Source organism: Porcisia hertigi, chromosome 35 (assembly GCF_017918235.1).
Source record: "Porcisia hertigi strain C119 chromosome 35, whole genome shotgun sequence".
NCBI lineage: Eukaryota > Euglenozoa > Kinetoplastea > Trypanosomatida > Trypanosomatidae > Porcisia > Porcisia hertigi.
Window position 1 is genome coordinate 1,792,002 of NC_090594.1, and position 24,116 is coordinate 1,816,117.

Genomic DNA, 24,116 nt, shown 5'->3' on the forward strand with positions numbered 1-24,116 from the left:
ACGCACATACAAAAAAAAATGAGCCCGTCACTCGCTTCATGCAGTTGGTAATGACGCTCGAGCTGCGCGCGTGGGGGCATGTAGCACATGATGACGATGGTGGGATTTCTGTTCCAGTCTGCTGCCTTGTGTCGCTGTCATGGCACCCCCTCAGCAAACTTGCAAATAAATCAGATTTTATGTCCTCTTCCCTCCCCTGCCGTTGTCTCGGAGCTTTGTTTGTTTCCGGGGGGGGGGGGGTTGCGCTTCCTTCCTCAGCAGCGACATTCCCTTCGCGAAAGTGGCGTGACCTACCCGCCTCTGCGCATTCACATTGCCGCCGTTTTGCATTGGAGGTCGTGAAGGAAACAGCATTGGAAAACAAAAAAGAGAAGGGAAAGCTCATGGCGATTCTTTCTCATTCCCCTATTCCTTCCTCTTTCACGCGCACTCCCACCCACAAACTCACCAACACACCTCCGGTTGCACAGGGCACTCGTATCGGCTGCACCTGTCTCGCCAGCGCGAGTCTGCAGCGCTACACTACCACCACACTGACTCGATGACGACGACGACGACGACACCCTCGTCGTCGGCGCCGCTCTCTTCGTCGAATCACAAACATGGCGTCTGGTCGCGGTGCATCTCCAAGGCGGATGTCTACCCCTCCTCACTAGGGGCCATCCGCGCACGCGTAGAGGCCCTGCGCCCTGGGTGGAGAGACCACAGCGCGGCGAGTGTCGTCCCCATCGAGCAGGCGGTGTTGTCTCCGCTGTACCTGCGCTTAAAGGTAAATGAGTCACTGGCTCTTGAGCTTCTGGGGCCCTCAGAGGAGTACGAGCAATACAGCACGCCAATCGGCGAGTTCGACGCCGCTCTCTGCGTCCTATCCGTTGCCCAACTCCTGTCTCGACTTCACGCGCAAGGAGTTGTGCATGGACACTTACACGCAGGGGTAGTGTGGCGCCACAGAGAAGATGCGCTGCGTTTCGTCGTTACAGAATGTGAACTACCGATGAGCGCTCTCGTTCCCCATGGAGTGGTGGGGAATGCTGCGCGACAGTGTGCCGCACCAGAAATTTTGCGAGGGCAACCCTATGGCGGCGCCTCCGACGTGTGGGGACTCGGTGTGCTCCTCCTCCAGCTGCTCCTGGGGTCGTCAAAATCGATCTGCACGGACGACCTTGCAGACTCTGATCTACTGTCGCCTTTGTTCTCCACATTGGGCCCAAGCGCAACGAGTTTTGTGTTGCCTTGTTTGAAGAGTGACCCGCAAACTCGCCCACTGCTGCTTCAGGTGCTGCGGCACCCCTTTTTCGTGTCGGTACTCTCGACGGGCAGCAACGAGCAGAGCAGCGATAGCGGCAGCGCCAGCGCCAGCGCCAGCAGCCGCTCGAGTGAAAGTGAATATCTGGAGGAAAGTGACAGCGACTCTACTTGAGCGTCACAGGGGGGGAGGGGCGGGTTGCCCTTCACTCGTACTCTCTCTCTTACCCCTGTCAAAATGTTTTATCTTGATGTGTGTATTTTTTTATGTCTCTGCATTGGAACTGTTCGCTGTGAGTCTCTCCCATACAAGCACACAGAAAGGCTGACTGGAATCGTCATGAGCCCGTTGTTGATACACGTCTCGAGAAGGAAAATTTGAAAAAAAAAAAGGGGGGGGTACTAGATCGACGCGCACAGTGCCATCCGGCGGGGAGCTTCTCCTCTCGCACAAGAAAGGAGGCCTGCTCCTCCTCCTCCTACCCCCTTACCCCTACCACCCCTGACAGAGTGGTGTTGAACAAACAAGCCAATCTTCAATACACACGTCTATACTGTTGATTCTCTTCCCCTGGTGCTGCTACCGACCTACTACATTACTTTGCTCACGCTGACAGCACCTGGACCGAAACAAGCGCAGGCACACACACACATATATATATATACACACTCACCAGTGAAAGCCCCTCCCCCGCCCCCTCCCTCGTTCTCGGTTGACGGTGTGTTTCTTCCCGCATACTTTTTTTCTACGCTGTGTAGATCGACGCAAACACAAACGAACCGACACGTCAACTTACAGTTCGGCTGCTATTTGTACACGCCTACGCTCTACGTGTACACCCCGCCCACCCCCCCCCCCCCCTCCCAGACACACCCACGTGCAGCACCATGGCTGAGGGTGGTGTTGGCGGAAGCGACGAGAGCTTTATCTCGTTCGCGTTCGCTGTGACGTCGGTCATTCTAATTGTGCTCTACATCCCATGGATGATAGGGAAGGCTCGGAGGCTGATGCTCTACTATCAGTCCACGAAAAAAGAGAAACAAAGCATGGTAAACCCCTTGACGGAGCTGTGGGACTCTGCAACATACATTCCACGCGTGCTTTACGCCGTCATGCAGGACCCCGCGGCGATCATTGCTGGTGCGAAGGTGTGCAATGCCGAGAAGATATTTTTCCTCCGTTGCGTGATGCCGAAGTTTCTCAAGTTTGTCATCCGTCCCCGTATTCTGGTGCCGATGTTGTGGTTTGTGCTGTTTTCATCCGCGATGTACGCCTCCTTGACATTCGATCCGCACGCCATTCTCGGACTACCATCCTCGGCGTCAACCGCGGAGATCAAGAAAACGTACCGTGCACTCTCTAAGCTGTACCACCCGGACCACAACAAAACAGAAGGCGCCCGTGAGCTATACGTTCAGGTTCGTCGTGCCTACAAGGCGCTCGTGGACCGCAAGGCGTTTGAGGAAGAAGCGTTGAAGAATGTTCAGGAGTTCTCTGTCGGCGTGGCCCTTCCGCGTTTCATGACCTCTCGCGAGCACGACGGCCTGGTGCTGTTCGGCCTCCTCGGACTTCTTGTCGCCCTGCCCATTTACATTTGGTACGCCTTCACGAACGACAAAAAAGTGCCGCAGCTACTCTGGCGCATCCGCTTCGACAAGGAGCGCGTCGAACATTTCCTGCAGCACTTTGGCATCCCTGTCGATCCAAAGTTCGTTGCGCGGCGTTCCTCGCGCCGCGCGATTCTTCACGCCCTCATTGATCTGAAGATGGTGCCACCGGACGCGCGTGAGGAGATTGTAAACTCGTTTCCGCCGATCCCTGATTTTGTGCAGCGCTGCATCGAAGCCGAGAAGAATGCAACGTTGTTCCGAAACTTGGGCCTCGATGCCAAGGCGGTCAGCGCCCTGCAGGCATACATGGCCGTGAACGGCGTCAAAATGGTGGAGGAGTACGAGGCGGCCCACCCGCACAATGGCGAGGACCCAAAGTTGGATGACTTCCAGCGCATTCCGCTTTCCGCGTATCGTGCGACGCGATACTTATTCCAGCAGCACACCATTCAAGTGGAGCGTGCGCTGGAGGAGCTCCAGATGGTGATAGGCGGAAGCGTGCCGAGCGCCAAGAAGCTTTTGAACCTGCACGAGGAGCTCTACAACCTTCTTGACATGGTGTACCTGCGCTCTGAAAAACCCAACAAACAATTCGTTATGAAGCTGATTGCGATGCCACAGCGTGTCTGCGACATCGTCGACGCCATAGAACCCGAGATGCAGCTTGCTTACCACCGCTACTACAAGAACCATATCAACCAGCTTCAACAACAGCATCGCGCTGCACGCGGTGGGGATGCGCGCCCGCACTAGAATACTCCTTATCGCACTTTTATAGCCGCACAATCATCGTCACCACCCTCTTCCCCAATATCTCAGTGTGTTTTTCACCCGCGTACACCACACCCCTGGTGATGCATAAGCGGGCGGCGAGCGACACCTGAGTACTGTGTCGGCGTTGGCCACCTTCGTCGTAAAAAAAAGTCCAGGTAATTTGGTCATGACGGATGGTGTAGACCAGGCCCTGGATAGCGCTGCGTTGGAGAGACCTGTCAAGTGTGGGTGAGTCGAGTCTGATGCGGAGGCCACTCTCAGTGGACTGAGCTGGCATTGCTGGAACGTGTATATGCAGCTGCTTGTCACCGCGCGAGGAACGTGGGTGACAGGGAAGAAGTGAAGTTTGGAGCTGGGCTAATATTTAATCGGTATGGACCCATCGAGGTTGGGAAAAAAAAACTTACTCTTGTACTTTCTGGACACCAGCGATAGCTGGTGGACAAGATAGGTGGGAGGAGACAACCCCCCCCCCTCTCTCTCTCTCGCCTCCGAAAAGTAGAGGAATTCGGAATAAGCGCCAATGACATCGTAGATACCTCGCCAGCATGGCCATGTACAGGCTTGAGTACGTGCGGTTGTGTGTATTTTCTCCATTACGCTGCGCAACTCCCTTCTGGAGTCTCTCCTCACCGATCTATAACAGTCGAGGAGAGCTTTGCTTGCATAAAGGTAACCAAGAAGAATAGTGACGCAAAGCGCAGGGGGGGAGGGGGAGGGGGAGGGGGCGCCCATCCTCCTTTGACCAGCCCTGCTGCTCTTCCTCCTCCTCCTCCTCCTCCCCCCTCGGCCCTGCTTCATCCCGTTGCTGTGCAATGAAACGGAGGGAGCAAAGAGGAGGTGGTGCGATGTCCCACAGCCACCGTTATGTCGGCGCTGTCCATAGGTTGTGCTAAAAAAGTGCGCACAACGCAATGCCAATCATGCTGGGAGGAAAAGGGAAGAGAGTGCATGAGTGCACCCGCAGCTGTTCACACCATTTGTGTGTAACAGCACCTCTCTTTTTCTGTGCATCAAGCAACAATCGTGCTCCGCATCTGCAGCAATGCATCGCTCAAGTTGATCGCTTAACACATATTCAACCCATCCCCCTCCGCTTCTTCCTCACCCGGTCACCAATCACTATCATCGCTTTTCCCCTCCGCCACACACATCCTGCGTACGTGCACAAATGCAGAAGCTTTCCCAAAAATAGACCCTGTACGCATCGACCACATAAAGGAAAACAACCATGGCCAAACTAGAGCAGCGCAATCTTCAAAAGCCAAGAGGGGTGCCAAAACACAAGTTGGACCCCCTCAAAACGAAGACTAGCGCAAAACAAAAGTGGGACAAGAAGATGAAGGAAAAAGAGCGCGTCCAGCGCGTGCGCAACTTGTCTCAACAGCTCAAGGACGAAATCAACGCAGAGCAGAAACGCGCCTCCGAGGCTCGCAAAGCCAACCAACAGCGCAAAATCGAGAACGAAAAGAAGAACATGGTCGTTCAGAACATCAAAAACGAGAAGGCGATTCGCAAACTGAGCCCGAAGCACCGCCGCGCAGCGCGCATCTTCATGCTTCATGAGCTTAACTAGCGATTATACGGGTCACTGCGCGCCTACGCTCACCTCTCTGTGTTTGACATCACCCCTTTATGTGAGGGTGAGGGAGAAGAGGAGCCTCTGGGGGGATCCTGTATGACGACCTGCATCTTGTTGTGTGCACACGACATATCTGTTCAGAAGGTGTATGACGAGTAAGCTAATAATGCTGAATGCCACGCGAGGGAAAGGGATGGAGGATAAAAAAATTCAAAAAAAAAAGTGGTCTCTTTGTTCAGATGCATAGGTCGCACACCATCTGTGCCTGTGTATGTGGGGAGAAGGGGAGGGGGGGGCTCTTCCTTTATGCTGCACGGAGCGCCTGGATACACACACACACACACACAGCAGGGAAATAATCGCTGTCAGCTCTCATCTGTGGTATTGCCGAACTCCAAATGATGGAACTCATCACTCAAGCAGAGAAATCCACTTCTTCATGGCAAAGTGGGTACTCCCCTGGATGTCCACAAGTGTCACGGCTTTTTACGACACCACCCCACGATGCGCACCCTTCAGTGTATCTTCCCATTGCCTCTACGCGAACTCCCCCTCTCCTCATCTTACCTCCTTTTCCCCCTTTTCTGTAGCTCTACTTTTCACGCATAAAAGTCACTTCGCTGCTTTCATTTTTTGTCACACGCATACACACACACACACATATTCATACATACATCATTAGATTCATAGTCCTCACGCACATTGTTCGTCTCCTTGTTGACGGTTTGGTGTACAGGGCAGATCGTGAAGGGACGGGATACCGGGGTATCAAAACGTGACACATGTAGCGGTTCTCCCTTTCCCCTCCCCCTGTTTTGTATTTTCTCTGTGATTTGGCGGAGGAGGAGGGAGCAACCACCAGCCGCACTCGCAGGTGTTTGAGTTTTCTATTCAGAAGTACCCGTGTATGCAACGACACCCTCGTCATCACCACTTCCCCTTTGAAGTATTTTCCCTCCCGCCTTCTCCCTTCTCTCTGCTGGTGGAATCGACCGCCTTTATCTGTTGTGTGATTGTGTATCTGGATATCGTTCTCCCACTCATTACAGTCAAGGTTGCGCACCAGCAGAGATACGGAGGTCCACAGCAGGTGCAGCCTCGCACGGTCCATGGAAACGGAACCACGAATTATATGTGTGTGTGTGTGTGTAAATACATAAATATATATATATATAGTTCATGACTGTGCTTCCATATTTTCGTCCACTTTTTTGATCACCTCTCGCGGCCTCATCCATCATCATCTTCCAGGCGCGCGCCTCTTCACAACCCCCTCCCCCCCGCCCCCCTTTCCCTTCCCTTCATCTTGTGTGGCTTTACTTGAGGGTGATCTTTCAGCCCCTCTCTGAGCATCGTCAGGCAGAATATTGCGCCTCCTTTGAGCGTATTTTGCTCGTCTTTTTGCACTGGCCGGTGACCGTGGGACAAGCAGCTCGAGTTCTGTTTTGGTTATTCTTCTTCCCCTTTGCTGTGCTGTGGTTATAGTTGCGTGTTTGCTTTGGGGGGAAGGAGGGGGGAGGGAAGGGAAGGAGGGAGTCTACAGAACAACTCCCGATAGTGTAGTGGTGACGCACGCAGGCCGTGAAATAGGCAAACGTACAGATCTGTTCACGTCACTCTGTCTCTCCCTTGTCAGACCACCACGCTCCCTGCAAGACCCCACACAAGAGGAGCAAAAAGCTCTACATTATTTTTCTTCGTGCACGCCGCACATCGTGCCTTTGTTTTTGTTGTTACTGCTATTTCCCAGCAGAGAGACTATCGCATTCAAGGACGCGTGCCACAGACACACATACACATAGACGCATCATATGGATACTCGGTGCTGCACTCCGCCGTCGATTGGCAGCGGTGATGATCTCCTCGTAGCCTCTTGCCGGCATCGGCTTTTCGCGAATGAGGAAGACGATCAGGAAGTGGGGGATATAGCTCTGGAATCGAGCGTAATCATGCAGCCGTCCGACAGCTTTCCGCGCCCCTCCGGCTCGCGCTCATCTGGCCAGACGCGGCCTAGCGAACCCCTCGACACTAACGTGGAGCTGCCCTCACCCACGCGACTGCGACGCTCTCCGCGACGCGCTTTCCAGCCTATCTTGATAGATCCTTCGAGGGAGTACTCCTTTGGCCGAACTGCATTTCAGGGAGGACCGGTGGCAGCTACTACCAGCGACGGTATCACCAGCACACCCTGGATCTCCTCGACCACGTTGGCGCAGCCCAGCCCCGGGCTAGCAGGATCCCAAGCAGCTGACACGACCGTCGCGTATTTACAAACACCGGAGGCGCAGCGCGCCAACCACGCTGTATCCACTCACAACATAATAGGACACCTTCTCTACACGCCAGAGATACCGCCAGTGTGCCAGGCCTGGCGAGCAAGCCTGGATGCTGAACTCGACAACGTAAACAAATGTTCGGCACCCGCCCAGCTGCCGCCCCTCACGACGCTTATCGAAAATGCCCTTTACGTTGGCAGCTTTCCAGATGCCCATGTTGTGCCTCAGCTATGTGCGCTGGGTGTCCGTCACGTTATCAACTGCTGCGCACAGGACATACACACAGCCCCAGAAGTGGCTGCGAGCTTTAACCTGCACAACTTCGAGTCATTTGATGCAGACGAATACTTAATTCTTCACCGCGACTACGAAGCTTTCGCGAGGCTGGTGTCCACCATACTGGCGAATGGAGAAAGGGTGTTTGTGCACTGCATCGCCGGTGTGAATCGCAGCGTGACGTTGTGCGCCGCGTACCTCATGGATCGCCTTGCGCTGAACCCGGTGGAAGCCGTTCGAGTGTTCCGTGCCAATGGGCGCATGCGCATCCTGGACAACAGAGGCTTTCGTCATCAACTTGTTGATCACTACTTGCAAAGTGGGGAGTCACACAACCCGAGTATACAGCTTCAGTAATAAAGAGGCCAGATGTTTGTGTGGCCTCCACCCCCCCCCCCCGGGACCCCATCGTCGGGAAGTGAGGGGAGTTGGGGGGGGGGGGTGGAAGGCTGCATTTTGGGGGGCATTGGTCATTCATCCCTCAACAGAACTAGTCTTTCCCCGTACTCGCAGCTTCTAGAGTTGTCTTGAAAGTCCTGCAGGTTGGGATGCGCTGATGCCTCAGTGAAACCGCAGATCTGCTTTCCTGCTGGAAGGGGAAAAAAGGGGTCCCGCTCCCCTACTCATCGTTACCGGCGCGCATTACATTGGCCACGCACGCGGGAGAATAAACCCACCCCACTCACACACACACACACACACACACACTTCACCCCCACACCTTCCCCCTTTTGTAGGAGTTTTATTGTCTTTGCTGCCTACTTGGCCTCACATTTTCTTGAACGGATGGCGACGGCAAACTCGCAGCTTCCCTGGCAGTTTCCGTTTTGTTTTTTTTTCTTCTTTTACAGAGAAAAATCCTTGCGGTCGCTCCTTTCTGTTTTTTTTTTATGCGCCTCTCCTTTTCTTGCTCATTGTGAGGTAGCTGCAAGTGGACAGATGTGGGATAGCCTCTACCTCCAGACCCCCTTTTTTGTGTCAGAGTAGATTGGCTTCCATAGATGCACTCAGACGCAAAAAAACAACAAAAGAGTGTACGGGCAAGAGGCGAGGAGAACATTGAAGTAAAATGTTCCCAGTGGAAAAAATTTGTTGTAACGCTCTCTCCAATCAGGCACCGAGCCGAGGTAAAGGACAAAATCAGCAAAAAAAAACACATTTTTTGGGTGTGTGTGTGTGTGTGTGTGTGGCTGCTGAATGTGCCACCCGTCCCTGCTTCTGCCTCAAGCCCCCCCTCCCCCCTGCGCTGCACAGTAATGCACCGAAATCGGGTTTGGATAGAGAACAGAAGAACAGAAAGAGATGTTTTTCTTGCAGAGGGGGGGGGGGCTGCTGCTTCCAGAGGCTTGTGCCTCCCTTGCCCCCCTCCCCCCCCCCGCTGCATCAAATAGGTTTCACGGCAAGTTTCAACAAACAACAGCGTGTGTGCCCGCGCCCCCAGATCACACCCTGTTCTGTCGCACCACCCCCTTCCCCCTAGCGTTGCCCACTATTCCGTTGTATATGCACACACACCCGCATACATAAAGAACTCCACAAAGCTTAACCCGTCGTTTGTAGTTGAAGTACCTGTGGTTTGTTCTCTTTCTGTACACTTCTATCTCTTTTTTTTTTGCCAATGTTGTTGGTTCCAACTACATGTTCCTTGCTCTCTGGTTGCAGGGGCTTCTTCAGCAAGGCGAAGCACACCTAGGCAGGCCTACTCTCCATTTATGTATGTACACACACACACACATGCCTTACTCATTGTGCTCAGAAATAAATTACTGTGGCGAACGCATTGGTGCAGAAATAAAACGCAAGTAGTTCACTGCCCTTATAAACAGAAGTGAGGTTCGGAGCAAAGCAAAGCGGTGACAAGGCCAGCCTTTCCCTTTCCCCCACTCTCCCCAAACACGCACCGATTCTCCCTCGCCATGATGTGTAAAACAGGGGGGAGGGTGTTCTCGAGTGAACCACAGAATGTGTGCTGGATAATGTCTATATTCTCTCTCCCCGAATTTCTGCACATTCAAGCCTGACTTTCTTTTCTTGTCTCCTCCTCTCCTGACTCGACGGTTTTCTTTTGTGTCGCTACAGATCAACAGAAAACACAAAGGAGGCGCCCACTGCATGCCTGTCCAATGCAAAGAGAGCACTAATTGTTTGCTCTCTCTCTATCCGCCGCCCCCCACCCCACCCCACCCTCTTATCGCTGCCGCACCGATGCGCACAAGCAGCTCACCTGCGCGCTCCTTCAGGGTTGACCCGTTCATCTTCGTCGTGCCCGGTGACCGCGACCATGGCAGCGGCGGTTCCTCGTCGGTTGGGCCGATGACCCTACGCAAAATTGCATACGAGGTGGCCAGCATTCCCATTGAAGAGCTGCGAGCCATAAACGAGGAGCCGCTGGCAAGTATGCAAGCGGACGCTGCTCTTGAGCCCGGGACAAAAGTGAGGCTGCCTGTGGTCCTGGACTACCAGGGCAGTCCCTACGGAATAACGATGCGCCTAGGCAACGCTGAGTCGCAGCTACAGGACTGTGAAACGCTTCTGGACTCACTCGTCAGCTCTTGGAAGAGTGAATACGGCGTTCACAGTCTGGAGTGTCTTCCCCCGCGTAAGGTGTGCTCGCAGACGGAGGCAGTGCTGGCTAAAGTGCACGAAGAGGCGATTCGACAACTGCCCAGAGTTGAGGCAGGTCTTCAACGGCTGGGTAACAGAGAGGCGAAGCTGCCCCTTCTGGTGGAGGTCGAGGCGATCAAGGCAGCCGAAAGCGTCATTGGGGAGTCGTTTCAGCGAGCCGTTGCTGGGCTGGTGAGCTTCAAGAAGGAGAATGAAGCCTGCAGGAAAGTCGGACCGGCACCGATGAGCTCCAACGACCTCACGCCCGCCTCCCTGCACACGAAGCGCGACGAAGGGGAAGACTACTGCGTCATGCACACCCATCGATGGGAGTTTGCGGTGCATGGGATGCGCTCGAAAGAACCGCGTGAGGTATGGGCGGTTCTCTCCTGCCAGCCGCTTGTAGCGCTGCTAGATGCGATCGACTGCCCCTCAGTGCGTGACCCACTTACCACCTCACGGAATGCCTTTTTCTTTATCCACGGCGTCTTCTACATCGACGACCGGCATAGATCGGAGGCGGATTTTCTCGACCTCACCGAGGTTATCCGAAGGACTGACCCTTTGCAGGACGCGTCAAGCCCTCACTCTGTCGAGCGCCAGAGTTTCGCTCGGTGCCCTGTTAAAAGCGCTGCCTCGACCACTTTCAAGGACCTCAACATCAAGATGGGTGAGTCGTGTCTTCTGCGGCACTGCGGAGGGTGTGACCACTATTTTTTCCTGTCGCATGCCCGAAGCCTACGCGGCTACCCGCGCAAGGAGCGGAACGAGTTTCCGCACCGTGTGTGGAAGGTAAGAGACCAGGCAAGGCGGTGTCTGCTCTGTCGACTGTTTCCCGCTACTGTCGCGCTCTACGAAGATCCACTCTCACCCGAGAGCCCCGCCTTCTACTGTGCAGTGTGCTTTGATCTCCTGCACAGCGGTGACACTCCAGAGGAAGCGGCGCAGTATCAGAGACGTGAGGCGAAGGACTTTGGGGAAGTTTACTTCAAGGTGACGTAGTCCTCTGCCAATCTGGCGCGCGCGCTCCTGTACATTGGCATTTTTTTTAACAGACATTGTCGTTCACATTGACGGCTACGTGCCAGAAAAACGAGAGGGCTTTCACCTCCCCTTTCTCCATCTCATCGGAGTCACCATCGACAGTGAGGGATATTGAGCGCGTTCTGGTACTTTTAGGCCGAGAAAGCTCAGAGGCTAGCTGCTTGCAGGATAACGTACACTAATCCGCGGCGTATCTTACCGCCGCGTCCCTACTCTCCCCTTCCTCTACTGGGCAGTGTTCTCCTCAACCAACTACCTGAACCTGGGAACAGGCATCCAACGTCACCTCCACACATGGCTTCTCCTTCCCTCCCTCCCTCTCCTCTCGTTCCCAGTTCTAACCTCTTCACCTTTTTCACACTTTGGTCACGCAGCTATCCCACGTCTGCAGAACCGTTTTTCGCGAAGCCCCACATCATCAGGCAATAGGAGTTTTCTGTGTCTGGGTGTGTGTGTGTGTGTGTGTGTGTGTGTGGCGGTGCACCCATCACATGCGTAGCTCTGAAAAGTCAACAGACGTGCGGAGAGTTTTTTTTTTTGATTTCCTCTTCGCTGTGGGACGTGTATCAGTAGTTGTAACCGTATCATGTTCTCCATCTCTGAGCACCGGCTTCCATGCGACGTCCTGTATTCACGCATTAGCGCCAGTCGCTCCAAACCGCTTGTCGGTTTCGGCGGCCGCGACGCCTGCATCCATGTGTTTCCCTTTATGGGTTACACGCGGGTTGCCTGGCTCCAAGGACTGTCGGAGCCTGTCACAGCTCTCGCCTTTGACACAGACCAGACGTCCGTAGTAGGTGGAAGCGACGCCGGCAGGCTGCAAATGTGGGACGTTGGTTCTGAGGAGGTGGTACGTGTCTTCACCCGCGGCCACGCCTCTACCGTGACCGACATCGATGTCTTCCGGAACGGGCATTTTTTTACCACGGTATCAACCGACAAGATACTGCGCATCTGGGATGTGCGAAAGTCGTCCGGCAGACAGTCGTACAAAGATGCTGTCGCACCATTGTGCGCCGTGCAATTCTCACCGAACGGCAGGTGGGTGGCAACCGGGTGTGCGCGCGGTACCGTGCGCATCTACGACCTCGTTGCTGGCAAAATCATGCAAAAGTTCGAACTGCACTCAGGTGCCATCACGGGCCTCCACTTTCACCCGGACTTATATTATTTAGCGGTGGCCAGTGGTGACGGAACGGTGTCTGTGTGGGATCTGGACTCCTTTGAGACGCGCTTCCACAGCAACAGCCAGCGCTCACCCATCGATGCCGTCCGCTTCGCTGGCACGCGCCTCCTCGCGACATCAGATCACCACCTGCGTATCTTCGATATGTCTAACCTTAGTGACAGTACCGCAGTTTCGCTGGAGGCGCCGTGGACTATGATGGGTGACGTAGCCTACGCAGGCGCCACGGACGAGGCTTGGTTCGTGGAAACAGCCGGGTCGACAGCAATGAAGTCCAAGCTTTGTCTGCGTGACATTCATCCTCTTGGAAAAGGAATGCCACACCTCGCTGCAGCACCGCTGGCATCGACCCCAACATTTGCCCCGCCCTTCCAGCGAGCCCTGGTGGCGCCGCTGAACAACTGTCAAACCCTCACGGATACAGGAAAGAAGCCAGCAAGTGTTTCTCAGCTCAGCTCATTAGACTCATCGGTGAAAGCCACCGGAAACCACACGGGAGATGATGTACGTCGCGTGGTGACGTCGGCACCGTTGGACGTGGCCCTGCCCCAGCCAACGAGGAGCAACGATGGCCCATCTTTCCCACCACCACAGACACCGTCGTCTAGAACAGGAGAATCAGAGATGGAAATGCTGCAGCAGCTTATTCACGAGCATGGCACAGTCTCTGCTACATTGCAAAGGCGGCTCAACACGCTGCGCGTCGTGCGCACACACTGGATGAGTAATCAGTCTGAGGCGGCCGTGCATGTACGGCGGTTTTGTGAGGATGGACAGGAGTTCGGACCTCTTTTTGATTTTCTCACTGTGCTGCAGCAACAACACATGAAGGAGAAAATGCTTACGGAGTCCATCGCGGGCGTAGTGGACCTAATCGTAATCGCGCTGAAGACCGACTATGAGCCTCTCATCCTGTTAGGGCTGCGCACTCTTCGCAGTGTGACCATCAAGTTCCGCGCAAGGATGGAGGAGGTGCAGCGGCGGGCGCGCACGTCGCTGAGTGCAGGCCACAACGATCCGCTTGGCGCGAGTCACCATCAAAACATCACCGAAAGGCTAAAAGTCTGCTGCCCGATAGTCTTTGTGCTAGCAGAGCGCCGCGACAACGTCGGAGTGGAGGCTAGGGCAATCCTACCAGACATGCTGCCGCCGCAGCGCACTCAATAAACGCGTGACACCTGGTCCCTTCGACGGAAGGGTACCCCTCAGTGGGTGTTCATGTGACAGCGCCAATACTGCTACCGACCAACTGCATCTGACCTACAAGTCTTCGTCTGTGTTTCTTTTTCCCCCTCATTTGTGTCTTGAGGTGCGCTTAAGTTTGTCTTGAGTCTTCTTTTGCCATAGAACTGGTCGACTGCTGCTTAATGGTGTGCGCATGCGTGCAGTGATGTCGTGGTATCGTGTGAAACACCGCCTCTAATCTGTTGTTGTCTTGTTTCCCCACCGCAGAAGCGGTGGCTTATTTCCTTGGCATGTCTATATGAGTGTGTATGTGAGTTTGCCTTGTTTCACGCTCAAATGCATCTCCCCACACACGCAACTGTCTCATGTTTCTCTACCGATGAGCGGGTGTGTGTGTGTGTGTGTGTGTGGTCTCGTTTTTTTGACGCCCCTCTCGTTTTTCCCCATCCCCTGCATCTCCTCGCCACGAAGAGGATGTGCATATATCACCTGGCGCGGAGGTGGCGAGACGAAGAGTACCCTACACAAGAATCGAACGGCTTTGACTCGCCTCTGCTCGTTTTTGACCCCTCCTTCGTTTGCTCTTGCGTATGCGTTTGTCTACTGGCATCTTTTTCCTGCTCGTTCACCACACCACTGCCGGTGCCATCCCTCCACCACATTGCCCGCCGACGGCTTGCAACAGCACTATTTTTGTTCGAGCTGATGCCCACCCCCACAGTCTGGTGAACTGGGTGAAACGTCCAGGCTTCCCGGTATTGCGGCCCAGGGAGACCCATGGCGCCGACGCAGTCCCTCTCAATCTTTACTCCTGATGTCTTGAGTAAGCACCTGGAGGCGTTCGAGAGCTTCATCATTCAGTGCGTGCAATAAGAATGCGCGTGATTAGCCGCCAGGGCCTCCGGCGAACTCCGTGGTCCGTTAAGTGGACGCAGGCTCGAAACAAGGCTAAACGCCTTGACGACGGACATAGTGGCACAGGCGCGAGCCCGAAGCCTCCCATAGAAACGGGCTTTTTGCCGCTGCTGATGCGACATTGTCTACAGGGTCGGAGGCGGGCTCCTCCAGGCACACAGCCAAGGTTGCCGACGTGTCACTCATGCAGAGCATGACGCGGGCGCCCGCCGCCATGCACAAACGAGTAGAGGAACAGCATGCCGACTTGACACCAATGGCACCCACAAAACTGCGAGCTGGTGCGCACAATGGTAACTCAGGTGAACTGTCTGAAGGAAGACGGTCAACAACTGCGCGACGAGTTGACGAACGTTCGACGGCAACTTGGGTGTTTCAGTGAGGGTGACAAAGTCCCGACTGTGTGGTCACCCAACGCACAGTGAACCACGCTCGTTTCTGCAATTGCGCGGAAAGCGCTGGAGACGTACATACATCCCTCCCCCCTCCCCCCCCCCCAGCCCTTCGACGACAGGGATGCACACCCCATCGAAGTAGCAGGGTTCAGCATCCATTTTGTGAGGAAGCCAGGCAGGCCCTTTCTTCACGCTAATGCCGAAATCACCACTGGTGGGTGACAGTGCCACGTGCCTACAATGTGTGGCGGTCGAAGCACTTCATCCCTACTGATGACCGCGGCCAGGTCCTGGACGGACGCCAAGTCGGAGTAACCTTGGGCAGGGAAGACATTTACAGCACCCACTTTGATGGGGTACCTTGCCGTTGTGACCCAAATACATCTCACTCGGCACTCGCTGCCTACTGGTGGGGAAGCGTGAGACACCCCGGAAGATAGACTACAGAAGGGAGGGGCAGTGCTTGAGGGCCACGCCTGTGTTCAGACAACCGAATCGTCACTGCCCTGAGGCGTGTCCATCGCTCCTTTGCACTGAGCGATGGTCATGTGTCAGTGTGGGTTAGAGTGTGAAGTGAGAAGGCCCTCTATGATGGCAACATGAACACGTTTATATTACAAGAAAGCATGTTTCCACCTCAGCTGCAGTGGTCAACCACTGCTGCCTAGTGTTGCTCTAATTTGCGCACACTCCCTTCCGGCGTGGCCCCTCAGCTCCGTAGCAGCAAGGGGAAAAAGGGACAGAGACGGGAAAGAAATGTGGAAAACGATGGGGGTTAACACGTGCACTAATGCTGCCAGTAAAATTCCCCCTCCCCCTCCCCCTCCCCGCTGACCCTGCGGTGGCTCGAACATTACCTGTGTACGTCCACTACCATATCCTACGCCACTTACGTGCCTGAACTTTTGATCACACACACACACACACACACACGCGACTCTATGCAGCTCTCTCTCTCTCTCGTTAGCACTTCAAACAGATCAACGTCTCCGCACCATGTCCGTCAAAAAAACCTTCTCGCAGGCCGCGCGGGAAAAGCTCCACAAGGATCGTGACGTACTACCGCCCTTCAGCGAAGGCCCGTTTGGGCCGTTCCCAAAAGGCTGGAGCCCGAAGGAGCGCGATGCGGCGAAGGCAACTGTGAGCATTGCCGTCAAGGCTGCGACAGCCAAGAGCAAGGTCGCCGCCGGGCAGCCCTCAACGGCGGCCTCATCAAAGATTGCGCAAGCTGACATCCTCATCGGCCACACTGGCATAGGCGGCATGACAGTGAGCACTTTCAAAGGCACCGGTGGCGCAACCACGTCTCTCAGCAGCGGGCGCTTCGGTGACCCAGCTGGCCCTGGTGAAGCTGGCGCCTACGCAAAGCAGCGCATGCCGCCAACAGACTTTCGACATCACTACGAGCGCAGTGACTTGCCGGTGTCCATTCAGCACGGTGCGAAGCGCTCGCTGCTGTGGAAAGTAGACGCAACGAAGCTAGACTACCACCACTACCTGCCTATCTTCTTCGATGGCTTGCGCGAGCTGGAGGAGCCGTTCAGTTTCGTGGCGTTTCAGGGGAGCCTAGACCTCCTCGAGAGAGGTGGCGCCAAGATCCTGCCGACGGTGCCGCAGCTCATCCTGCCACTCAAGACAGCCCTGAATAGCCGGCACCCCGACGTGCTACGCAAGGTTTTCCATGTGATCCAGCAGCTAGTGGTGAGCGGCGATCACATTGGCGAAGCGCTAGTGCCTTACTATAGGCAACTGTTGCCGGTGTTCAACCTGTTCAAAAACCGCACCAGGAGCATGGGTGATCGCATGGACTTCAGCCAGCGCACCTGCCAAGACCTCAGCAGTCTCATCAACAACACACTCTACTTGCTCGAGCGCTACGGCGGCCCGGATGCGTACATCAACATCAAGTACATGATACCCACTTATGAGTCGTGCATGTGAGGTGGACAGCTGGCGGAACACCAGGTCGACATGCACCAATGTACAAAGAATCAAAAGCGTGTGCCCTCCCTCCGACTACTCTCCACAGCGAAAGAGATTTCTTGTTTGTATTCGGTTGGTTTCTTGCCCTATTGATAATGTAGAAAATTTCACTGGCATGTGGCTACACAAGAAATGTGTAAAAAAAAAAAAAAGATCGAGGACCACAAACCCCAAGCCGCGTCGCGCGAAAGCGACTCCAATCTGCTCTTCCTCTGCGCCCGGGTTCGCCAGCGCCCCGCAGCAAGCAACACCGAGACCTGACCCACCGGCCCCCTCCTCCTCCCCTCCCCTCCCCCATAGCCAGCCAGCCCCCTGGCTCCACCCTCACCAGCCCCCTCTGCGCTGTGCGGGAGGCCCCACCCGGGGGGGGGGGGGCTGGTGGCGCGGGGCCACCCGGCCGCCCCAGCCAAAAAAAAAAAAGAACACACACCGGATGATCGAAACCGCACGCCCACGGAGCCCCGCGTCACCAGATTCACGTCTGCAAGAAAAAGCCATATGCGATCCCAAGCTCAATTGCACCACGCAAGCACAAGGAGGAAAAAAAAAACAAAAGGCTTACAAAGCACCAAATATATGTTTCTCTTTCCGTGTTTGCGCAGGGATTACCTAGGAGCAGGGCCTGTGGTTACAATCATTGATATTTTCCTTTTTGCCTGCGCTACTTTCCCTGTCTCTCATCGCTACCCGCGTTCTTCTGCAAAAGCTGCCTCCAGTGTGGTCAGCAAGCAAATCCCATACGCTGCATTTCGCCACTCACTCGACTGTGTCACACCACCTATCTAGAGCAAATCACAGAAAACCTTGCGCAATCAAAAACCAATGCCCAGCATTCCTTTACTTACAGAACTGGGGGCAAGGGCAGATGAGTTTCAGCAAATCCTGAATATGTCCAAAATCCCACCGCAAGTGGAACAGAAGCTGCGTCCTGCGATGCATCCTGACGAGCTCTTCACCCATCAAGATTCACGCATCTTTGTTCGTGCTCGTCCAATTGTCCCACATGACATGGAGAATCCAAACAACCAAAGCATTGTACAGAAAGTCGATGTGAACAGAGATCTTGTGGTGATGACACCGAAAATCTCTCTCTCTGGTCAGTGCACAATTGAACCTTGTGTTGTTACTCTTGACGGCTCCTTCGTCGGTGCGCGCGACGATACAGAAAGAGTTTACGTTGAGTCATGTGCCCCGCTTGTCTCTCTCTCGGTTGACGGCGCATCGACATGCGTGCTCTGTTATGGACAAACAGGAAGCGGGAAAACGTATACAACCTCCGGAATCTTTCGCCTATTTGCGCAGGATCTCGCGCCCATTTTCGGCACGCACGATATTCTCCTCACGGTTCTTGAAATTCAGGCCCTGAAGAACATCGATCTACTGACTGGCACCGAGGTTCAGGTCATGGAGGATGTTTCAGGGGAGCTCAAACTTCTAGGAACAGAGGCCTTTGAGTGCTCCAGTGCGGAAATGCTTCTCGCTGCTTTTGAGGAGGCCGCCTCTCAGCGGACAACTCGGTCCACGGAGAGAAACGAAACGTCGTCGCGTTCTCACATGATCGCTCGCATCTCCATCGTTTCAAAAGAAACAAAATGGGCAAAGCCTGGTGACTTATTCATCGTGGATCTTGCTGGTAGCGAAAATACTGCAGATAGCGCGACCCATGACAGAACTCGGCAATCAGAAACGAAATTCATTAACACATCCCTCATGACGCTAAAGGATTGTATCCGGGCCCGTGCCCTCGCGTCATCGAGCCCACAACATCTGCATATTCCCTACCGACGCTCCCCACTCACACTTCTTTTGCGCGACTGCTTCGAAATCGCTGTACGTCGCCCAACGAAGACAGTAATGATCGCGTGTGTCTCGCCACTTCTCCGAGATTCACGACATACTATCAACACACTGCGGTATGCATCGCTGCTCTCCGTAACACCACCGGCAAAGGTATTGGCCGCTGATCCGAACGATCCGAACAATTACAGCCGCGAACAGGCCCTCGACTTTCTGGTCAAAGTGTCGAATGGAAACATCACGGAGCCCGAGTACATTTTGCCAGAAGGTGACGGAAGAACTCTCGTACACATTCCAGAGGCCGAGTTCATCCGTCGCATCGTGGAAAGCTTTCCGCACATCCCTGAGAAAAAAGCAAAGCTTATTTACACTGCTGTTTGGAAACGTGTTGTCGATGCGCGCACCAAAGGTCGAAAGCAGATGTTTGACGCAAAGCGGCACATCAAGGCACCTCGCTGTGCTAGGTAGTAAACTTTAGAGACTCATCTTTGTGCGGATTTGTGCTAAAACGGTCATGTGCTTGGTGCCTTCCTCTTTTCTTTCTATTTATTAGTGGAGGATGCTTAGACGCTTATAAACTACTAGAACGCGCTTTCCACTTTTTTTTCCCACGTCATGACGCACTGGAAAAATCTTCAAGGCGTAAGGTTTGCTTTTGAAAGTCCACATTGGAGAAAATAAACTCATGTTGTTGGAATGATCTTGTTGCTGTTCACTTTCACTCCGCGTATCTCGGTAGTGCAGCTGAACTTCTTTTCCCCATATGTACTCTGCTTCTCACGGTGTGTTCGAGAATGAGATAGACCCTCGCTTTCACGAAACCTCTTTCCCCCCTGTCTCAGAACCTTCATTATGCCCTTGAATCCTCATGAATGCTCTCTCTTCGTAATTGCTTGGTATCTCTCGTGCTTCTTCGAAGGTAAAAAAAAAGAACGAAAACCAACGCTTTCATCGTTTGACACCCAGATCTAAAAAGAAAGGGGGAAAACATAGCGCCTAGTCTTGCTTAGTTCAGAGGGCTGCAAAGGAATAGCCTTTCTATTGAAATTGGCGCTTTCCGCGGGTTGTTCCATTTCTTGTGCAATCACGTGTACCTATGCTCACGTTTTCTCAGATTTTCTGTGGTCTTCCATATTTGATGTCATCCGATTTTTTTTTTCTGTGATCCACCCAGCCATCTTTATTGCAATCTAAAAGTCAGGATCAACTACCTTCGCTGCCGCTAATCATCCGCACAATTCCCTGCGTAGGACATTATACGAGGTCTCTCCCCTCATTAACGTCTGTCTCCTATCGAGACATTTTTATTAAGTATGAAGTGGAATTCCAAATTTGTTTTTTTGACAGCACTATGCGCGTGTCTTTTCTTCACTCAATCGACATGGGCTCATGTCATGGGCATCGATTTTGGGTCGGAATTTATAAAAATCGCCGGGCCACACGGTGACAAAGGTGTCGATATTGTGCTCAATGAGCAGTCGCGACGGAAAACTGACAATTTCATTGGCCTGCGTGGGAATGATTTATATATTGGTGACATGGCGAGGGCTCTAGCCGCACGGTTTCCTCTGTGCACTGTAAGCGCAGTTAATCAGCTTGTCGGCATTCGAAAAGCCTCACGTCTTCTTCCATTTTTCCGAGATTTGAAATACGAATATCACGTGGATTTCAACAATCACGGGTCGGCAACTGTAAAGTTTTGCGGCAAAGAAGAGCCTCTCACCGCCGAGGAGCTTTACTCCTTAGTACTAACATATTCTAAATCAGCCGCGGTGAAAGATGACGTTTTTGATCCACAAGGTGTCGTGGTCACCATTCCGTTCTACACATCACTGACAGAGCGGCGGGCAATTCTTGAGGCGGCTCGCTTTTCAGGACTGAGTGTTCTTGGTCTAATGCACTCAACTACCGCTGCTGCTTTCTATTACGGTGTGCGGCATCGCGGTTTCGGCAACCACAGCCTCAGGTTATTGGTTTTCGACCTTGGCTCAACGCATACAGAGGTTGGTGTCTACGAGTTTCTGCCGGCTGTTAAGGGCGCACCTCTCTCTAGTGCGTTTGGGACGATGAGAACGCTCGGTGTTATCGAGGATCGCTCTCTCGGCGGCCGTGCATTTGACTTGTGTGTTGCTCGGGCCATTGAAAAAGAGGCGCGGGCGAAGCTGAACATTGGACCCGTTTTGGGTGGATCAAGTGCTGCACAGATGAAGTCGCAGTTCTCGCTCCTGCGCGCTGCGAACAAAGCTCGAGAAACGTTGTCTGTGAACAGTCACACACCTTACACAGTAGAAGGCATCGTACCGGATCGTGACTACCATTCCAGCATAACACGCGACACTTTCGAGACGGAATGTGCCTCACTTTTCCAGCGTGTGAAGGACTTGGCAACGAACGTGACAAAAGCCGTTAATATTTCAGTTAAAGACATAGACTATTTTGAGATGATGGGAGGGCTTTCACGTACGCCAAAGATTATCGCAGACCTCTCCGAGGCTATTGGTCGAGATGTAGATCGCACCATGAATATGGACGAGGCAGCGGCAATGGGTGCCGGCTACTATGCTGCGAAACTGTCACCTCTTTACCGCGCAAAATCTTTGAAGCTGGCTGAGACAATTTCGTACGGAATTGATTTCGAAGTAGCGCCCCCTTTGAGCGAGAAACAGTCGAGTGCCAGGCGCCCGTTATTCGGCGCGGGCGACTTTCTATTGGGTGATTCGGTGAGCCTTACATTCAATCGTACGGAGGACTTTTCACTTAATTTTTACAGTGACGAGGACGCTACAGCGCCGTTTGCGAGCGTCGTGATCGCAGGCGTCAAGGAGGAGCTCACCAAAATGAATGCATTGTCACCTCTAGTCAAGCACGCAAACAACAGTCACATGATTCGACTGCAGATAATGCTGAATGAAACTGGTCTTTTGCAGGTTGAGCATGCGGAGGCGGTTGTGCGCTACGCCGAGGTGGTCTCGCATAAAGTGACAGAGAACGTCACAGATGAAGTGTCTGGCGAAACGAAGCCGGTTGAAAAGTCTGTCAAGACCATCAAGATGCGCACCCGGGCAGCGGACTTGGCTTCGACGCTGACATGGCTGAATCCCGCCGAACTGACTTCAACAGAAGCAGAGGCCTCACACAACAAGCTGGAGTCCATTTGGCAAGCAGAGCAGGTGAAGCATCTCCGTGCTACGGCGAAAAACAATTTAGAGGGGTATATTATCTGGGTCAAGTATGAAGGTGTAGCTGATAACGCCGAGCTCACCGCCGCCGCGGGTGAGGCTGCTGTTCAGCATATCATGGACGAAGTGTCAGCTGTTCAGGAGTGGCTTGAAGACGGCGAAGGGGCGTCAGACAACTGCGCTGCTTCCCAGTACGAGTCTCGCCTGGAGAAACTTCGCGGAATGGTTGCTGGATTAACGAAGCAGCCCAAAGAGGCCCCGAGCGCGGTGGCGGAGAGTAGCGATCACACCGACGAGGGCGATCTTTGAGCCTATGTTAGGAGCACTCACTCTTGGATCACCCACCATCTTTCACCACAGGCGTCCTTGAGGTTATTGGTACGTTATCATCATCTTCGCTATGCTTCTCTTATTTTTTTCCAACTCTTTCTGTTCTGGGCTTTCACAAAAAAAAAAATACTGCCAGTGGCACTCTGTGTCAGCTTATTCTTTGCAGTGACTCTTTTCGAGGCAGCTGTGAAGCAATAAAACAAAGCACCCGACCCCCCTAGTGCTAGGCTCACTATCCTGATGGAGAAGAGGAGGATACGTCTAGTTGAGAATGGGAGAGAGTGGGAAAAAATGACTTCGGGCTTCGGGTGTTTGTGCTGTCGGGGCTTCAACGTGGGTGCTTTCCGTTACGGTAATGGGCATTTTGCAGCAGAAACCGACATACAGCAAAGGCTCCAACGGGTGAGGTGGGTAGGGGCGTTCCATTGTATCTTTGCCCCTTTTTGAAACATGTGCATCCTCGGACGTGCGATAGCTAAGTGCATAGTCAAAGCGAAACAGGTTATGCTCAAAATCTGCTCGGCACGCGCACGGGCGGGGGTAGGCAGGACTTCCATGAAATGGAGACTTGCGACACAGTTCACGTCGCTCAGGCTGGTCTCCGCCTGTCGCTAAGATCACTATTATTTCTATTCTTCACTCTTCACTCGTATCCCCCCCCCCCCCCACTCACCCACACAACCCACACACATTGGCCAAACATTAATACTAATGCACCCACTCGCTCATGTGTGACCCAATTGCTACCTCAAGTGCTGTTTTGCTCCCTTGTTCAAATTGAAAAAAAAAGCCTTTGCCGTGAATTAGACTGCCATCCCCGTCTTCAAAGAAACGTGACTTTCCTTGTTTTTTTTCCCCCTCTACGTCTCACGGAAGAATCAAGAGCAATCATAAACTCGTTTCCTCCCACACAAGAGTCAACCGATGCGGAGGGCTTTTGCTTCTTTGTCTGTCGCTGCAGCGGTGTCCCTACGCTGTTATGGCACCAAGCACTTCACAGATAGCCACGAGTGGTTGGAGCAGGGCGAGGGTGAGGTGACCATTGGTATTTCCACCTACGCACAGGAGAACCTGGGAGACGTGGTGTACGTCTCTCTCCCCCAGGTAGGCGACACTGTCACGGCGAAGGATGTGGTAGGCGAGGTGGAAAGCGTGAAGGCTACGAGCAACGTCTACTCCCCTGTGGACGGCACCGTCACAGCTGTGAACGAGAAGCTGAAAGACGAGCCAGGCCTCATCAACCAATCTCCAGAGGAGAAAGGCTGGTTGGTCAAGGTGAAGTGTTCTGAGATTCCAGAGGGCCTCATGAACGAGGAGGCGTACAAAAAATTTCTCGAATAGTGAATCGGCGCTCCGTCGGTTTGACGACACAAGCATCCTCGTGTTTCTTGTTCTCCCTTCCCCCTTGGATTTCACCTAGGGTTTGTGTGCTGGCCCCCTCCCTCTTTTCTCTGTTTTGTTTCCTTTTGTGGTGCTCTAGGGGGGGGGAGGGGGGGAGGAGACGCTACCATGCCGGGCTTGTGCGCGTGTCAGCGCACACCTGCACGCGCGTTTGTCTCTCTTTGAGTAAATGTACACACCGTGAAGGGCTCGAATGGTGCTTCCTCTTCGATAAGTCAAGCGGTGCTGAATAGTTGACCAGGCGGAGTCCAAGGACACTTGACTTGTAAGCGCGTGCGCACCTCCTCAGGAGGGGGGAGGGGGGAAGCGGTTGCAGTAGCGGTGAGAGTGAGA

The 24,116-nt window shown here is 53.7% G+C and overlaps 11 protein-coding genes across 11 annotated transcripts; all 11 read left to right on the top strand.

Annotated features, from left to right (window-relative positions):
• Positions 1-541: 541 nt before the first annotated feature.
• Positions 542-1,420, top strand: JKF63_01461 (uncharacterized protein; the record flags this gene model as incomplete). The annotated part of the gene is made up of 1 exon (XM_067897508.1): positions 542-1,420. The coding sequence occupies one exon, from the start codon at positions 542-544 to the stop codon at positions 1,418-1,420; it is 879 nt and encodes a 292-aa protein (XP_067753665.1).
• Positions 1,421-2,133: 713 nt separating this feature from the next.
• On the top strand, positions 2,134-3,609 carry JKF63_01462 (uncharacterized protein; the record flags this gene model as incomplete). Its single annotated transcript, XM_067897509.1, has 1 exon — positions 2,134-3,609. One exon carries the CDS (start codon positions 2,134-2,136, stop codon positions 3,607-3,609), a length of 1,476 nt encoding a protein of 491 aa, XP_067753666.1.
• A 1,252-nt stretch (positions 3,610-4,861) lies between these two features.
• On the top strand, positions 4,862-5,206 carry JKF63_01463 (uncharacterized protein; the record flags this gene model as incomplete). The annotated part of the gene is made up of 1 exon (XM_067897510.1): positions 4,862-5,206. The coding sequence occupies one exon, from the start codon at positions 4,862-4,864 to the stop codon at positions 5,204-5,206; it is 345 nt and encodes a 114-aa protein (XP_067753667.1).
• Positions 5,207-7,023: 1,817 nt separating this feature from the next.
• On the top strand, positions 7,024-8,121 carry JKF63_01464 (uncharacterized protein; the record flags this gene model as incomplete). The annotated part of the gene is made up of 1 exon (XM_067897511.1): positions 7,024-8,121. One exon carries the CDS (start codon positions 7,024-7,026, stop codon positions 8,119-8,121), a length of 1,098 nt encoding a protein of 365 aa, XP_067753668.1.
• A 1,848-nt stretch (positions 8,122-9,969) lies between these two features.
• On the top strand, positions 9,970-11,370 carry JKF63_01465 (uncharacterized protein; the record flags this gene model as incomplete). The annotated part of the gene is made up of 1 exon (XM_067897512.1): positions 9,970-11,370. The coding sequence occupies one exon, from the start codon at positions 9,970-9,972 to the stop codon at positions 11,368-11,370; it is 1,401 nt and encodes a 466-aa protein (XP_067753669.1).
• A 628-nt stretch (positions 11,371-11,998) lies between these two features.
• JKF63_01466 (uncharacterized protein) lies at positions 11,999-13,765 on the top strand (the record flags this gene model as incomplete). The annotated part of the gene is made up of 1 exon (XM_067897513.1): positions 11,999-13,765. The coding sequence occupies one exon, from the start codon at positions 11,999-12,001 to the stop codon at positions 13,763-13,765; it is 1,767 nt and encodes a 588-aa protein (XP_067753670.1).
• A 1,117-nt stretch (positions 13,766-14,882) lies between these two features.
• Positions 14,883-15,080, top strand: JKF63_01467 (uncharacterized protein; the record flags this gene model as incomplete). Its single annotated transcript, XM_067897514.1, has 1 exon — positions 14,883-15,080. One exon carries the CDS (start codon positions 14,883-14,885, stop codon positions 15,078-15,080), a length of 198 nt encoding a protein of 65 aa, XP_067753671.1.
• Positions 15,081-16,089: 1,009 nt separating this feature from the next.
• Positions 16,090-17,034, top strand: JKF63_01468 (uncharacterized protein; the record flags this gene model as incomplete). Its single annotated transcript, XM_067897515.1, has 1 exon — positions 16,090-17,034. One exon carries the CDS (start codon positions 16,090-16,092, stop codon positions 17,032-17,034), a length of 945 nt encoding a protein of 314 aa, XP_067753672.1.
• Positions 17,035-17,898: 864 nt separating this feature from the next.
• JKF63_01469 (uncharacterized protein) lies at positions 17,899-19,341 on the top strand (the record flags this gene model as incomplete). The annotated part of the gene is made up of 1 exon (XM_067897516.1): positions 17,899-19,341. One exon carries the CDS (start codon positions 17,899-17,901, stop codon positions 19,339-19,341), a length of 1,443 nt encoding a protein of 480 aa, XP_067753673.1.
• An 845-nt stretch (positions 19,342-20,186) lies between these two features.
• Positions 20,187-22,361, top strand: JKF63_01470 (uncharacterized protein; the record flags this gene model as incomplete). The annotated part of the gene is made up of 1 exon (XM_067897517.1): positions 20,187-22,361. One exon carries the CDS (start codon positions 20,187-20,189, stop codon positions 22,359-22,361), a length of 2,175 nt encoding a protein of 724 aa, XP_067753674.1.
• Positions 22,362-23,306: 945 nt separating this feature from the next.
• On the top strand, positions 23,307-23,723 carry JKF63_01471 (uncharacterized protein; the record flags this gene model as incomplete). The annotated part of the gene is made up of 1 exon (XM_067897518.1): positions 23,307-23,723. The coding sequence occupies one exon, from the start codon at positions 23,307-23,309 to the stop codon at positions 23,721-23,723; it is 417 nt and encodes a 138-aa protein (XP_067753675.1).
• Between the last annotated feature and the right edge of the window lie 393 nt (positions 23,724-24,116).